We start from the raw sequence: 15,334 nt of genomic DNA on the forward strand, positions 1-15,334 counted from the left end.
AGCACCCAGAAGCCTATACATAGAAGCCCAGGAATCCCAAGCCGGACGACCACCCGAAGCCTCGAAAGCCCAGGAGCCCAGAAGCCAAGAAGCCGAAAGTCTTGCATAGTCTCCAAGACGGAGCAAATCCCGACGGCGGCGGGGAGTGACGGGTGGACGGGTGGTTGGTCAATAATCCATTCAAAAAGCCCGACTTCGTTCTAGAAGCCAAGGGCTGCGAAGCAATTGAACAATTGCAAAAGACCGAGCCGAGAGGCCAGGGGAAGGAAGTCCAAGAAGCCTGACTTCGAGAATCCAAGGGCTGTGCTGCGATTGAACCAAGCCCCCCAAGCCTCCCAGGACTCAGGAGGCCGATGGAGATGTCACCGAAAATCTCCGTCTCCAAGACGGAGGAAGCTCCGACGGATGCTGTGCATAGATACTACTCTAGTACCTACTCGCCAAGCTGTGCGGCGGCGGGATGTGATTGTTGGCTGGTCAATAGTTAGGTCAACAATCTAAGAAGCTCGACTTCGAGAAGCCAAGGGCTGCGGTGCAATTGAACGAGTGTATTGTACAATACAAAGACCGAGCCGAGAGGCCAGGGGAAGGGAGTCCAAGAAGCCCGAGTTCGAGAAGCCAAGGGCTGCGCTGCAAAAGACCGAGCCTCGCCTTGCCTCGCCTCGCTCGCGAGGCTAGGCCAGGGGAAGGAAGTCCAAAAACCCCAAGCCCACAAGAAGATATCCAAGATGTCCAAGATGTCCAAGAGGTGGAGCCCTCTGTAGAGTACCACCATGGAGGAACTGAAGCCCGGCGCCCAGTTCTGTAAAATAGTCTACCCCCAGAGTCTCCACCTCTGAAATAGAGGTGGCCATAGCGGAGGCTGTACATATCTGGGCGCTAGGAGTCGGCGCCGTGATGAATCGTGAACCGGTGCTGGGCGATATCGGAGGGGAAGGCCACTAGGCAAGGCTCTGAGCTCTGAGCTCAACGAGGCTCAGGTATGTCACCACTCAGCCATCACCGCCATCACCGCCATCACCGCTCTCCCGCCACCGTATCGCCGCCTCCATCCACTGTAAAGTTTTAATCGATTTCAATTCACTCTCTCTCCCCGCCCTCCCCGCCCCTCCATCTCTACCGACCTCATTAACCCTTCCCCCTTCCCTATCTTCCATCTTCCAACACCATCTCCCTCCCGAAAACATATAGAATGTAGATGTAGATGTAGAGATTCAGAGTGTATAGTATAGTATATGTACCATTCGAAAAGAAAAGCAAGCAAAAGTATGTGGAGTTGCGGTATGATAGAGTGGCCCCCCGCCCTCCAAAAACTTTAGAAACAATCAATATATCCTCCCCCCGCCCCACCCCCGCCCCAGCCGATCGCCGACCCGCCATTCCAACCAAATAAATAAACAAAAAGACCAGAACCAATATACAGTGTGTCCTCCCTCTCCCCATCTCCCCTACTCACCTCACCGCCTCACTATATCATGCATTGGACGCCTTCGAAATCACCCCAGCCTGAGAGAGAGAGAGAGAGAGAGAGAGAGAGAGAGAGAGAGAGAGAGAGAGAGAGAGAGAGAGAGAGAGAGAGATAGAGAGAGAGTGAGAAAAAAAAGGACCAAAACCACACACGGCAAAAGAAACACGCACATAACAACCGTAAGGAAAAACGACAAGAGGCAAAAGAAAAAAGACACAAAAAAAAACACAGAGAACTAACTCGGAAGGTAAACAGGTAAACACGCCCCGTCCGTCCGTCCCATTTCTATTTCACACACACACGCGTTTGTTTGATTGGAGGTGAACAGAAAGAAACAAGAAAAGCAAAGCAAAGCGCAAAGCAAAGCTCGTTTCTCCGAGCTATGTAACCAAAACCAAACTAAACCGACAATCGAATGACAATTACGTAGGAATGAAAGTAAACATACAAACAAACTCCCAAGCTTATCTTATTTTTCGTAACCCACCCCCACGTTCCATCCTCCTTCCTGCCTTGTCGGCGACGGCTGCTCGTAAGGTCCATGCGACCGCTGGGATGGCGAAGGGCTGGGGCCTCTGCTAGGTGCCCGCATTCCTCCGGGTGTGAGTAATGGCACTCCAGTGCTCTGTGGAGCCTGCTGGCCATACGGATTCCGCGAGCCATCCTGACCGTTCGATGGGAAGAACGGCACAGATGTATCGACCGGAGAACGGGGAACTTCGTAGCTGCTCGGTGCGCGCGAGTTGGCCGTGGATGGTGGCAATGGAACATGGCTCGCGCTGTGGTACGATTGTCGGGTGTGGTCGAAAGAATCGCGGTCGTCTTCGAGATCGCGGGACTTGTGGTCACCACGAGCCGTAGCTCCAAGCGCATCCAATTCGGTGGAGCCGGTCATCTGTGAGCTGGATTTGATGAAGGAGCCCCTGTCGTCTCGCATTGGCTGGTATCGGATATCAGGGTTCTTGGAGATGAGGGCGTAGACGGAGGATACGAGGACGAGGATGAGAAGGACGAGAGCGAAAGCGGCATTCATGACAAAAAAAATCACTCCCATAACACCGGTGACTATTTCCTGCGGGAACGTTAGTAGGCGCTTCACCACCACCGACCGGCGAAGGGGGTCATCGACTTACTGCAGCATTAAAGATTCCGGTAAACACCAGCAAAAAGATGACATTCAAAAAGTTGATCACACAAATCGAAATGTTGAAAATATTGGTCCTCTTGTCCATCCATGGGCGCATCATGCAGACGGCGATCAGATAGGCGAGTTCGATGAAGAGCAGTGCAAAGGCTTGCACGGTGCCGGCTGTCTGGCCGAAGGCAATGAACATCGCCTTAACCAGATAGTAGAACAGAAGCGGTACGATGAAGTAGTAGGCCGAGGCTCGGAACTGAACATAAAGGAAGCCCCATCGGTTCAATGCAGCGGGGTCCGAGTACAAGATGTATGCCGGATTTTTGTGCAAGGAAACCGAGCGCCGAGCGATGCGAATAACCTTCCAGGAAGCCCAACCCAAGATCCCCATCATCGAAAGGAAGAAGAAGACGGCCAGAACCATTGCTCCAGCAGAGTCGCTCTGGGTAAGTTCCCAGAGACAGAGAATCGCCATCTGGGGGAAACCAATAAGAACCTAGGTCGATGGAGTCAGCAACGTCGCCCCTCGGCAAGCGGAGTATACAAGTTTACAACATACCAGTCGGTACATGATTCCCTTCAAAACCGTCAACCACCCGTTCCTGAAATCCTGGAACTTGGTGCCTCGGATCCACTTCATCTTGATCGCCAATTCACAGAAGCCTTTGAACGCGCACACACCCAACGCGGTAGCAGCCAGGAAAACACCGAAGAACACCAGCCCCGTAATAAAAAAGTTTGTGATTTCAATCTTAGCCTTGAACGAGACCCTCTCAATTCCAGAGACAACGACAACGCTCGCCTGAGCAGTAGCCGTATTGTCGTTGTTAGATCTCGAATAGAGCTCTGCTGATCGGCGGACTATCGAATTCACGGTACTCCGTTTGTCGAGGCGGGTTTCGGCGAATCCGTACATCGCGGCTCGACTCATCATGTACGGCATGTCGCTTCCAACATCTACGGATCTCTTCGCGATCTGCACCGAGACTTCGGTCAAACGGTTGAGCAAGTTCGCCGGAGTTCCTCCGGTGGCTTGGATGTACCAGTGGAAGATATCCTGCGTGAAGCCGATCTCCAGGATTCCCATCGCCCAGTCGAAGTTTTGGGTCCACGCAGAGACGATCGGCGGAAGCTTGACGGCAGTCATACCAATCATGGCCTGGGCCTGGAAATATCCAAATAGCGAGCACGCATTCGCAGCGACGTGCGCGGCAGTGTTGGAGTGACCGAGACCCGAGGTGACGGCTGATGCGACGAGTCCTAAGCCCGCGATGACGGCGGTAACCCATCCGACTCCGTGTTGATCGACGGTTTTGCCGTTACTAAGAGGCGCCTCCACGCAGGCCACCTTACGCCCCAAATCGACGCTGGTGACTTCGATCCTGGCAATACCGTCGAGATCTGGAACCTGGTAGGTGATGCCTTTACAAATCCAACGCAATCAGTCAGGGCTAGCACGCGGATATTCGGAGCTCTCTCTCGCCGACATACCAGGAATTGAGTTCTCAACACCGTCGCCGACCGTGAGGTGCGAATTAAGGGTGATGACACCGGTCGACATAGGGCACATTCCCTCGAACCCCTCCATGCCGCAAGGATCCAGATCTCTTTCCATCGCCTTGTAGCCATAAGCTATGATGGACAATTTCGCCGTGACATTTCCAGACAACGAAGAGATTCCATTGACCCTAATCATGAGAGTACCACTATCAGGGGTATACGTGATATTGAACAGAGTCGCTACGAAGAGTGAATCATCCATACACGGGTTCAAGGAGGTCGACTGGATGATGCGCTCGGCCGCGACATGTTGGGAGCTGAATATTGTGGCCGCGAACAGGAATGGTATTAAGCGGCGCAAAAAGTATGTTGTTGATAGTGAATGAAGCATGCTGAACGAGCGACAGAAGGTGAGAAGTGGGGGTCGGGGGGACTATCCCCAGTAGGCGATTAAACGTAAGTAGCCGTTGTGAGAGTTTTTGAAGGAACCCTTTCTCGTTTCTGGGGTATTGGGGGGTGGGTGGGTTGAGTACGGGGGCGGTCAGGAGGTTGTTCGTTGGGCGGGCGAGGTGAACGAGAGGTGGGTGGGGCTAGCTGTAGTTGTATGTATTTGGGCGTAGCAACGGGAGGTTGGTTGGGTTTCGGTCGAAAAGAGCGGCAGGCTGGATCGAGCGTCGAAGGCAACCGAAGGGGAGAAAACGAATGATGACGAAAGTAACAATCAAAGAGCGTGGTAGTCTATGTATGTAGATCTGGGAGCGATGATGGTGGAGAGGGAGCAGCGGTTGGGGGGTCAGCTGGATTACTGCTGCAGCAACAAAACCAGGCCTTTCGTCAGTCAAGTCTTTTTTTTCCCTTTCCTTCAAGGAGTGGATTCGTCGAGAGTTGGCGGGTTGTTTTTTTTGTTTGGGAGGAGACAGGGGCTAGCTGGGCTGCAGGTCAGGCGAAGAGATGGCTGGATCCAGGTAGGTTACGGTGGTTGGAGTGAATAGGGAGGTCGTGGAGGTGGTGATGTAGAGTATAACAAAGTAGTATGCAAGCGGAGTTGTAAGCACCTTCAGAGAATTGAATCGGAGGGGGAAGGGTAGAGAGAAGAATCGTAATAATGGAATGATAAAAAGAATGGCAACAATAACAATAATGACAGAGCGAAGGCGCGACCCTGCGGCGATGTGGTTGGAGGTGGAGGTGAATAAGTGGAGGGGAGGGGGGGATGGGTTGTGCGAACGGGGAACCAAAACCTCTTCAACTCGAGGCGAAGGAAGAAGCTGTTGGGTTTTGGAGTGGAAACCCGTTGTATGTATCGAAGAATAGGGTGATGGGGGGTGGAGAGGGGGGTGGTATTATCGAGACTGGGGGGAGGGCGATCAGGGGGGATGGAGGGTTGTGGCGGCCGGAATGGGGGATGGGCGCCTGTGCTTCTTCTTGGTATTCGTACTCTCCAGTCTCCAGTCTCTCGGCCCAACGAGCTGTGTAGGAAGAAGCCGGATAGACGCTGGTGAAGAAGATGGAGCAGATGGTCCTGGGAATCTCCGGGTGATCACGGTCTGCCAGAGTACAGACACTCTACATACGAGTAACCATGTGTGTCGATCGATGGACACATCGTGTAGGTATCATACATAGTACTCAGATATCTGCGTTCCGCTGTCGACGGCGACAACGTAACGCCTCGATTCCGGTGTGTCCCCCGGATTCCTCAGGATGCGCCGCACGGAACGGCTGGTTGAGCTCGAATTCGAAGCATCCAAGCCCGGTAGTCGAGCTCGTCGTGGCCCTCAAGACTCCAGTGTCGCAAGCTACTATAGTATGTATACTATAGCAGCTGCACAGCCCGCCTGCATGTGCTTGGGAGCTTGCGACGCACCCACAAGGGGATGATGATGTTGATGATGATGGTTACCGTGCTGCCAATGCAACGCAACGGATGGATCATCGTGATACATCATCACGCTTCGTTTCGGCTAATAATTGCACATTCAAAACTACCAAGGAACTTTGAAACCACCCACACCCAGTTGCTCACTTGACCAGAGCCCAGTGCAGCGAATCAGATGCCTCACCGCGGGATGGAGGCCGAGAATAGGTAAGATTGCCGCCACCGCCAGAGAGAAGCAACCCATGGCCGCCATCTGCGTGCAGCGCCAGGAGAAGGATATAGAGCAAGTGGTTATCAAGTCGGTGAAGGAGACACTCGAGAGACGGAGATAGGGAGGGAGGGAGGGCAGAAGGGCATGAGGACAAGAGGGAAGGAGGAGATGAGGAGATGAGGATGAGGAGGATGGAGGGAGACGGACAGGGAGACAGACAGACAGGCAGGGAGAGAGAAGGAGAGTTGAAGATGAAATGCGGCCCTTCTTCATCTTACCGGTTGGTGTGTACTATATACAGAATGCATCCACTCCACATAGAGTAGAGAGTAGAGTAGAATACATATGGACCTCGAAGCATCGTGCAGAACTCATGTGCGGAAACATCCATTCCCCAGATCTGTCAGATCTAGCCGTGACGGAGATGGAGGCGGCTCCCCCTTGGCGCTTTTGGCCGCTCAGATGTTAGGGTTATAGATAGTGCATATGCTGTGTGAGCTAAGAGGTTGCGAAGAAACTTTGCAGGATTTTTTTCTTTCTTACGCGCTTCATCTTTCATCCCACCACTCCCCGCAACATCCACCACCACCACCAAACAGCCACCACCACCAAACAGCCACCACCACAACCCACTATTTCATCACCTGCTTCCTCCCACACCTCTATCATCACATCATCATCATCATCATGTCACTGGCCTTTGGCTCTAATGCTACATCATCCAAGAAGCGAAGAATACAGGACCCACAGTCACCCCACTCCAGCAAGCCCCGCACAGTGCAGAAGAAATCCACAGGCTCTCCAGCGGTGGCGAATGAAAATGCGTCGACAACACGAGATGCCTCGTCTCAGGTGAAAAGTTTCCAGGAATTGATCCTCTCCAGCACACTCCAAAAGGCCGTTTCCGATCTGGAACTCTCGGAATTGTCACCACTGCAGTCTCGGGCCATCCCTGCACTGCTTGATGGGAAAGATGTAAGCCGATCCGCTCCCGTCTCACTCACCGGGTTCTGACGCTCCTAGGTTGCTGCTGTAGCACAGGCCGGACGGGATACTATGCTTTCTTTCTTGGTTCCTGCCGTGGCTTTGCTGGAAAAACACCGTTTTCATACCCGACATGGTACTGGAGTGCTTATCGTGACGCCTGACCGCGAAACCGCCGTTCAGATATCTGGACTAGCTTCGGAACTGCTTGCTGGCACTTCGCATACCGTCGGGATGGTCATTGAGGGCGCCAACCGCGGTGCCGAAGAGCAGAAATTGGACAGAGGCGTCAACCTGTTGGTTGCCACGCCAGCGAGATTACTCGAGCACATGCGTGATGTGACTTCATTCGTGTACAAGAACATGAAGGCGTTCTTCGTGTACGGAGCAGATTCGCTCGTCGAGCAGGGGATGCAGAAGCAAGTGCGAGAAATAATCTCACTCATTCCCAAGAAGGGCCGTACATCTGGAGTTTTTGGGACGGAGAGGACGGACGGGGTTGAGGGTCTCGTCGAGCTTATTTGCCGTCCCGAAGCAGTTAAAATCACGTCGACGACAGGCACATCAACCGATGCGAATGCATCTACTGCCCAGACCCAGGGTTACGTTATTGTTGAGGCTGATAAACGATTCCTGTTGCTTTACTCGTTTCTGAAGAAATTTCAGAGAAAGAGGATGGTTGTGTTTGTCTCGTCGACGTCTGGTGTGCTGTTCTGTGAGGAAGCGTTTGGTTCCTTCGATTTGCCGGTCCATGCCATCCATGGAAGGCAGAATGCGAAGTCACGGGCGGCTGCCTTCTCTGGTTTCCTGAACGATGCTGAGGGCACTCTTATATGCACAGAGGAGGCAGTCCAAGGACTTGATGTACGTTTTTCTTCACTTCAGCGCTCTCCTGATCGCCGTGTTTCTGACATTACTCCAGGTTCCATCTGCAGATTGGGTCATCCAGTACGATCCGCCGCGATCCATCAGAGACTTTATTCACCGGCGGGGGACAGTTCAAGGTCGACCGGTTGCCTTCGTTCTACCCAGCGAAAGCGGCTTCATCGATAGTCTTAAAACTGCGGGCATTGTGGTCGAGGAATTTGACTTCCCCAAGAATAAGCTCATCAATATCCAGAGTCAGCTCGAGAAGTTGGTGTCGAAAAACTTCGAGCTTCACACATTAGCAAAGGGAGGATTCAGGTTAGTCACATCCCTCGCTTCCCCCATGCGTACCCACCTAGCACACATTTTTCCTATGATGAGAATCTATGGTCCGTGTTGTTGATTGCGGCTTAAGACCCCGCGTGTCATGAAATGAAACCCATTGAATTTAATTCACCTCTGAGTCTATCTTTTTTTTGCCATTACATTTTCCCTCGCATCGCTTCTTTGGTACAGCGACTAACGTCGCATCGCATGTGCAGGGCATTCCTTCAAGACTACAACCACCACCCCGACAGCAAAATATTCCCCGTCACAGCCCTCGACGTGCGGAAAGTCGGAAAAAGCTTTGGGTTTGACACACCGCCCCGAGTCGAAGTGAAAGTGGAAGAGAAGGTGGTCGTGGATAAGAACAAGCGGATATATGGGCCCGAAAAGCCCAAGGCCGGCAAGAAACGCAAGGCGTCAGTCGTAGCTTAAGATTTCGTGCACTGGACTGGGCTGTGCAATGCTGTAATGAAGATATCCCGAATGATTATTTGATAACCGAGATTCCCATCGTGTGTGCGTGCTGGGCATCTGTGTGTGTGAATACGAACAACCATCATATGTACATGGCCAACGCTCCGCTTTAACTAGACAGATATGCAAGGGAGGATCTGCACAGACATTACCTTGATCTTGGGTATCCTCCGTTCCCCGCGCTCCGTCCGTACCTGCATATGTGTGTATTTATGCTCCATCTCACTCCATCCCCATCCAGATCGAACCCCTACGAATCGGGAAGGCACGAGCCTTGTCCACCTTCTCCATCCTATTAATCGGCGATGACGAATCGCACCCCCCGACCGACCGGATATCCGCGTACCCGTGGGGTCTTCTTCGTTTCGTTTCGGTGGGTTTGGTGGGTGGGTTTGGTAGGTTTGGTTGCTCCGCCTCGTCCGTCGCATTGACCTTCGGTTCTGGGATGCCACGCATGAGAGGGTTGCGCGGCCCGGGATCGGCGCGCTGCCGAAGGGGGGTTAGGTAAGCCTTGCCTTGCCTTATTTTTTGGGGTTTTGGTTTTTCGAAAAGAAAAGAAATGAATAAATGAACAAGGCAGCATTACATTCTGCCTTGCTACTACGGTATATAATAGATCATCGCAGTTACTAGATGAGCCAGCTAAAACGGGACGGGATTGGACGGGACGGGCAAGCAAGGCGAGTGATACCGTGGTGACTGAGCCCAGAGTAATCGGAGGTTTTCGAAGACGGGCAGTTATCGGAAGAACCGACCGGAAAGGAACACGTACGTGAGCTATATATACTTCATGCTACTCTATAGCGACAACGACCGGCGGAGATCGGCCGCCCTCCGGCTCTATGTACTCCAGGTGGATCGGAGTTACTCTACGGACCGACGTGTCGTGTGGAGGCGTCAGCTTTCCCGTTGTTCTTCTTGTTCTTGTCAATCTTCTTCCCGACCATTGGCCTCTGAGGGGCGAGACTGATATGCGTGATAGGTACGAGTGCGGTGGCTCTAGATCTAGATGTAGATCGGGAAACACCGACGACTATACATACCTCTTAGTAAGTAGCTCCCCCGCGCTTCTGAAGCTGGATTTGGCTGCAGGGATTAAGCGGGAGGGGGGTTATGTTGGGTCAACGCAGCACCTAGGAGCTGCAGCCGTCGAAGGGAGAGGAATTGCTGCCGGTTTGTACGGAATTGAACGGATATAGCGATGGAAGCGAGACTCGTACGTCCCCCCCGGCCCCCCTGAGTTCTTGGGTCCTTCCCTGGTTCCCATCGTCCCACTTACCGAGCCGATTTTCGGTGCTGCGCCCGGCTTCAGGGCCTTGTAGTGTAACCAGTTACGGTACCTATCCTGTTGAACAGTGTCCGTAAACATTGAGCTCTAACTAATAGGTAGTGCAGTTGGTATCGGAGATTCGGCTTACCTGGCTGGTTGGAATATTGCGGACGGAGTTCGGGTTGTCAGTTCTAAGCAGTGCGATTGGGGCCGAACTTTCGGCCCTCTGCACGGAAGCAAGAGTGCCGTAGATTGCCGCCGTCGAGTACCTACGGTATGTTCTCCCTCAGCGCACCGCATGTACCGTACTTGTGGCATGCAATCCCTGGTTTGGCAGTTGGTCATTCCGTCCAGTTCCAATCGGCAACCGAACCAGTTCGCCACATAGTTCAATTTCAGTGCCTCCGATAGTCTAGTCTAGTTCGTCTTTCAGCAAAAGGCGGACTGGACTGATAGGTTGAAAGAGTGATAACCGCTAGTCACATAGTTCGACCCAAAAGTTTCAGAAAATGGCAGTCCGTCAGTCGACTGCAGTCAACTGCAGTCCGAGGCGGCAAAATTTTGGGACGGACTGAATTCAAACCGTCTACCAATTTTATGGACTGGACTGGACTATCGGGAGCACTGCCGGTAACGATAATGATGACCGACACACCCCGCACGAATAGGTATAGCGAATAGTTCTGGCCGAGGATCACCGCCGAGTTTGCGAATGGATACGGTATGCTCGTTTCCCTGGGGGGAATAGAGTATCGGCCACAGAACGCAGCATGATCAACATGTACGGGAGAACGAGGCGACCAGCGGCGGAGAAGCATCGCGAACTCCGGAGCATGATCGCAAGTTTGTTGGTTGCTTTTCCATTAGTATCCGATGTTTTGCAGAATCGCCTATCCGGTTGGAATCTTGGGCGAATCGAAGACTCAGGTTCGTCTGAGTCACCCACGACTCCGAAGGATCACATCCTTATTGAGGCGGGGCCGTACGATGCTGTTCTCGGAATAGGTAGGTGTATCGATCCTGGATTCCTATATATTGCGGTGCTCAGACACAAAGTTAGCTTTGTAACTGCGCATCTGCCCGCTGCGGGGTATCCATCAACACCAGGCCACCAGCCGTCACTCGGCAGTTGTTCCACCGCTAAGCCTCACACAAACGTTTCACTTCTTCCAACCCCCATTGAAGCATAATGACCTCGCCAAGTGAAGATGTTGAGAGGGTCGATGCTCCCGTTGGCACACATGCTGTGGAACGCCGTGTCGGTGCGTCGAGGTACTTCGGTTTCCGTTTTCGCTGCTGTCGATGGAGGTCTAGGTATCTACTGGCGGGTTCAGAGTACACTATATGCAAGTGCAGGGGATCTTCGCTGAAAGCGGGGGCAGCGTCCACAAGGGGGGTTTTTATGGACTGAGAACTTCTGTCATAAGTCTACAAGGCTCGCTTTCGGGTGATCCGATGACCCTTCCATCCTTCCTTCATTCCTCCCGCAATTAATACGACTCGAAAATCGTTCGTTGTTTGTTTGGTGGAACACGCATGTACCCGTCCAATCGGCTTTGCAGTTTCGAATGACACAAACGCCAATCCCGTCAAAACGATAAGCTTAGATCCCCGCAGCGGGAAGGAGTGCGCACAGATTGTCAGCCCGCGTATCCAAAGGCCGATCATCGGTGGCCGCAGTACATGCATGTTTCAACATCACTAGGCAACAGCTTCGCTCTGGTCCAGTCATTGCTGTGCGAGGTATACTGACGCAGATATCAACATGTTGTTCCCGAATCCCCCAGCAAATGGCCGTTGGGTTTTGGTTCAGAATGAAGGGAAGACATGGGTTTCCATTCGATGGCTCAGATGTTAACCGTCATGCAACCGGCCCGGAATACGAAGGAGGGGGGAATACTCAGCCGGCCGACTGCGGAGGATTGAGGGTGAAGGGCGGACTGTGGGGCTCTTCTGAGGAATGGACGGTGGACCATAAAGCTCGACGGGGCTGCGCGGAAAAGAGCGGAGGTTCGCCATCGGAATCAAGCTCTCCTCCTTAGAAACATCGCATTGCTTTCAACTTCAAATCTTCCACAGCTTCAATTCGCTCCATCATAACCTCAATACCTCCTTCCTCCGAGAAGTATTGCCGCCATGTCTGCTGGCAGTTCAAGTCGAGCTGAGGGCTTCGGTGGTGGTGGTAGTGGTGGTGGTGGTGGTGGTGGTGGCGGTGGCGGCGGACATCGAGCCTCAGCCAGTTCGGGTTCCGAAAGCAGCTCTGAATTTGAACATATCTACAATAGTAATCCCTTCCATGGATCTAGGCTTGATCACCCGCTGACAGCTGTGCGTCATATGTAGGTCCCCAATCAGCGTCCTGGAGCACCGATGGTATAGAGTCGCTCGGCAGCACCGAACAAGCCCAGATTCTCAGCATCATCGATGGCATCCGCGATAGCAACGTCTCCAAAGAGATCGATTTCCCACGCCTGGTCGTGTGTGGCGACCAATCTTCCGGCAAGTCCTCGGTGCTGCAGGCCATCGCCGGAATCCCCTTCCCACACAGCAGTGACCAATGCACCCGCTTCGCAACCGAAGTGATCCTGAAGCGGTCATCCTTCGTGGGTGTTACAGTCAGCATCAAGTCCTACAACACCAAGGAGACCACCGTCTTCAAGACAAAGAGAGACTTGACCTCGGTAGACGACCTTTCGGAAGTCATCAGGAAGGCCGGCGATAAGATGGAGCGTACCGGCGCCTTCTCGAAGGATATCCTGCAGATCGAGATATCCGACCCCACGAAGAAACCGCTGATTCTGGTCGATCTTCCGGGATTGATCCACAATGGTCCGGACGAGGCCGTTGTGGTTGGAATGGTTGAGGATTACATGAAGAATACGCGCACTGTCATCCTGGCAGTGGTGACGGCTGGAGGCGATCCGGACCCGCAGGCGGTTCTCAAGTTGGCCAAGATCCACGACCCCGAAGGCCGGCGGACGTTTGGAATCATTACCAAGCCCGACAAGAGCGACGGGAATACCAACCTACAAAGAAGGCTCATCGGTATGGCGAAGAACTTGGACAAGAATTTCAAGTTCGATCTGGGGTGGCATGTGCTTATGAACGGCGCCGCAAACGACGGAGAGCAGCAGCTCGACTTGGAAAAACGAGCGAAAGAAGAGAAGAGGTTTTTCGAAGCCGGGCCATGGTCTGGTGTCCCGAAAGGCAATTGCTGCATCGGACCCCTTCGCCAACGGCTAAGCACCATGCTGCTCGACCATGTGAAGCAGGAGTTGAAGGGGATCAAAGGGGACATCAGCGCGGCCATTGCGAGATGCCAAAAGGAGCGCGCCGATATGGGAGAGTTACATCAAGACCTTCCCTCAAAACGGAATTTTCTCGTCGAGACCGGGAAGAAGTACCACAAGATCTGCAACCAGGCGATTACGGGTCTCTATACCACTTCACGTTTCTTCGGGACAGGATTCTCGAGCAACCCTGAAGATGATGCGCTTTACCTGAGGGGTAGGATAAAGAATCTCAACGTCGCTTTCGCCTACACCTTCTGGAAGTATGGCCACCACAAGGAAATCGAGGACTGCAGCTTGATCCCACAGGGCCTGATAGACACCGACGAGTCAACCGACCATTTCGATGATTGCCGGGTGGAGCCTGACGAGATCACACGGAAGTACGCGGTCGTTGACTGGGTTAAGCCCGTTGCAAAGAAATCCCGGGGAGTCGAAATCGTCGACGGACGCAATCCCACCCTCGTCAAATTCCTATTCTGCGAGCAATCGCAGAAATGGGAAACACTAGCTTACCGCCATCTCGACGAATGCTCCGCCGCATGCCGGAAGTTCCTGCGACTCGTCCTCGAAGCGGTTGTGCCCGAAGCACGGGAGGAGATCCGGGATTCTCTGCACGATTGGATCGACAGGAAGCTGGAAAGGAGGGTCGCCGATGCCAAGCGGGAGATGGCGAGCATCATTGCCGACTGCCGCGACTGCTTTCCCATCGTGAATAACTACCAGTATTACGATGAGGTGGGCATTGCACGAGTGAAACGCGCAGGAAATGGAAGCGCCCGGCAAACCATCACCAGCCTGAGGCACACCTTGGGCTCCGTTGTGGGACTTCCCACGCAGGCCGAATTGGTGAGCGGGCTTACGGAGGTGATAGGTTCACTCGACGGAGACGCCGAGGAAGTACATGAAGATCCCGAGGATCAACGGTGCGAGGCTTCGTTGGATGAGATGCTGGCATACTACAAGGTGGGACATCATCCCTCCGTCTCCAGGGGCATACCACTGATATCAAGTCTAGACCGCAAGCAGACGCTTCGTGGATGACGTTGTTGTTCAGGTTATCGAGCGCAAACTGGTGGCCGAGTTGGACGAAACCTTTTCTGCCTACGAAGCTGCGGTTATGACAGACGAGGAGGTTGCCAACATCGTCCAGGAGTCGCCGTATAAACAACAGAAGATCAACGAGCTGAATGTCAGACTGAAGAGTCTCGAGAGGGCTGCTGACGCTTGTAGACGGTACTCGAGATGGTATGTCCATCCCAACCTTGGCATAGTTTGAGCAGTTACTGACAGATGCTAGAAACCGGTAATTACCTGGGTTTAACGGCTCCCTAGATACTGGCAGAACTAAGGATCAATTGAGTGTGTGTGTATGCTTTCCGTCGTGTTTTTGGGCTTTCTCTGTTTACTAGTGCATGGCGTTTCTTTTGGATGGGGGAGCTTTATATTGAATTCATTTCCTATTTCGTCTGTGTTTTGTTTCTCGTGGAAGCTGTTTTACTTGCAGAAGTTTCGTTTCTTGTACCAGTACATTGAGTAGACGCTTTGACATCTAATGAAGTCGTTTCCGAATGAAGTATCTTGTGAATACCCAAGTGTGCAACCACACACTGTCACTCGGAGTGCCTAAAGATCACGCTTGCAGGACAGTAAAAAACGAGATTACAGAGCATCTACTATATCATTCTGTTACCGGCCGTGATTAGGGAAGCCCTTCTCTGGCGATTGTCCAGTTATGCTACCTACATACTGTCGGTCCCAGCCCGGACTACCTAAGAAGGCACCCAAGTTTGCCGGTCTAAAGCATCCAGTAGCGGCTCTGGCCATATCCCACCCGTCGCTTGAACCCCGGTCTATCCTTCCTCAGTGCCCACAACTCGCACAGCAGCAGCATCCACCACATAGAATTCTCTCCAGCTACATGAC

The 15,334-nt window shown here is 52.9% G+C and overlaps 3 protein-coding genes across 3 annotated transcripts; 2 read left to right on the plus strand and 1 right to left on the minus strand.

The window, feature by feature from the left end:
* Positions 1–1,822: 1,822 nt before the first annotated feature.
* BZA05DRAFT_45545 (DUF907 domain protein) lies at positions 1,823–4,671 on the minus strand. The gene is made up of 4 exons (XM_051487539.1): positions 4,098–4,671; positions 3,166–4,028; positions 2,602–3,102; positions 1,823–2,540 (listed from the first exon to the last, which is right to left on the minus strand). Exons 1-4 carry the CDS (start codon positions 4,495–4,497, stop codon positions 1,938–1,940), a joined length of 2,367 nt encoding a protein of 788 aa, XP_051339368.1. The 5' UTR covers positions 4,498–4,671; the 3' UTR covers positions 1,823–1,937.
* Positions 4,672–6,883: 2,212 nt separating this feature from the next.
* BZA05DRAFT_337648 (YMR290Cp-like protein) lies at positions 6,884–8,806 on the plus strand (the record flags this gene model as incomplete). Its single annotated transcript, XM_051480864.1, has 4 exons — positions 6,884–7,171; positions 7,220–8,044; positions 8,103–8,365; positions 8,590–8,806. The coding sequence occupies 4 exons, from the start codon at positions 6,884–6,886 to the stop codon at positions 8,804–8,806; spliced, it is 1,593 nt and encodes a 530-aa protein (XP_051339369.1).
* A 3,225-nt stretch (positions 8,807–12,031) lies between these two features.
* BZA05DRAFT_45611 (P-loop containing nucleoside triphosphate hydrolase protein) lies at positions 12,032–14,778 on the plus strand. The gene is made up of 4 exons (XM_051487550.1): positions 12,032–12,264; positions 12,355–12,402; positions 12,462–14,374; positions 14,427–14,778. The coding sequence occupies exons 1-4, from the start codon at positions 12,255–12,257 to the stop codon at positions 14,685–14,687; spliced, it is 2,232 nt and encodes a 743-aa protein (XP_051339370.1). The 5' UTR covers positions 12,032–12,254; the 3' UTR covers positions 14,688–14,778.
* Positions 14,779–15,334: the final 556 nt, after the last annotated feature.

This window comes from Tricharina praecox (genome assembly GCF_024521635.1).
Source record: "Tricharina praecox strain CBS 144465 chromosome Unknown BZA05scaffold_12, whole genome shotgun sequence".
In the NCBI taxonomy this organism is placed as follows: Eukaryota; Fungi; Ascomycota; class Pezizomycetes; order Pezizales; family Pyronemataceae; genus Tricharina; species Tricharina praecox.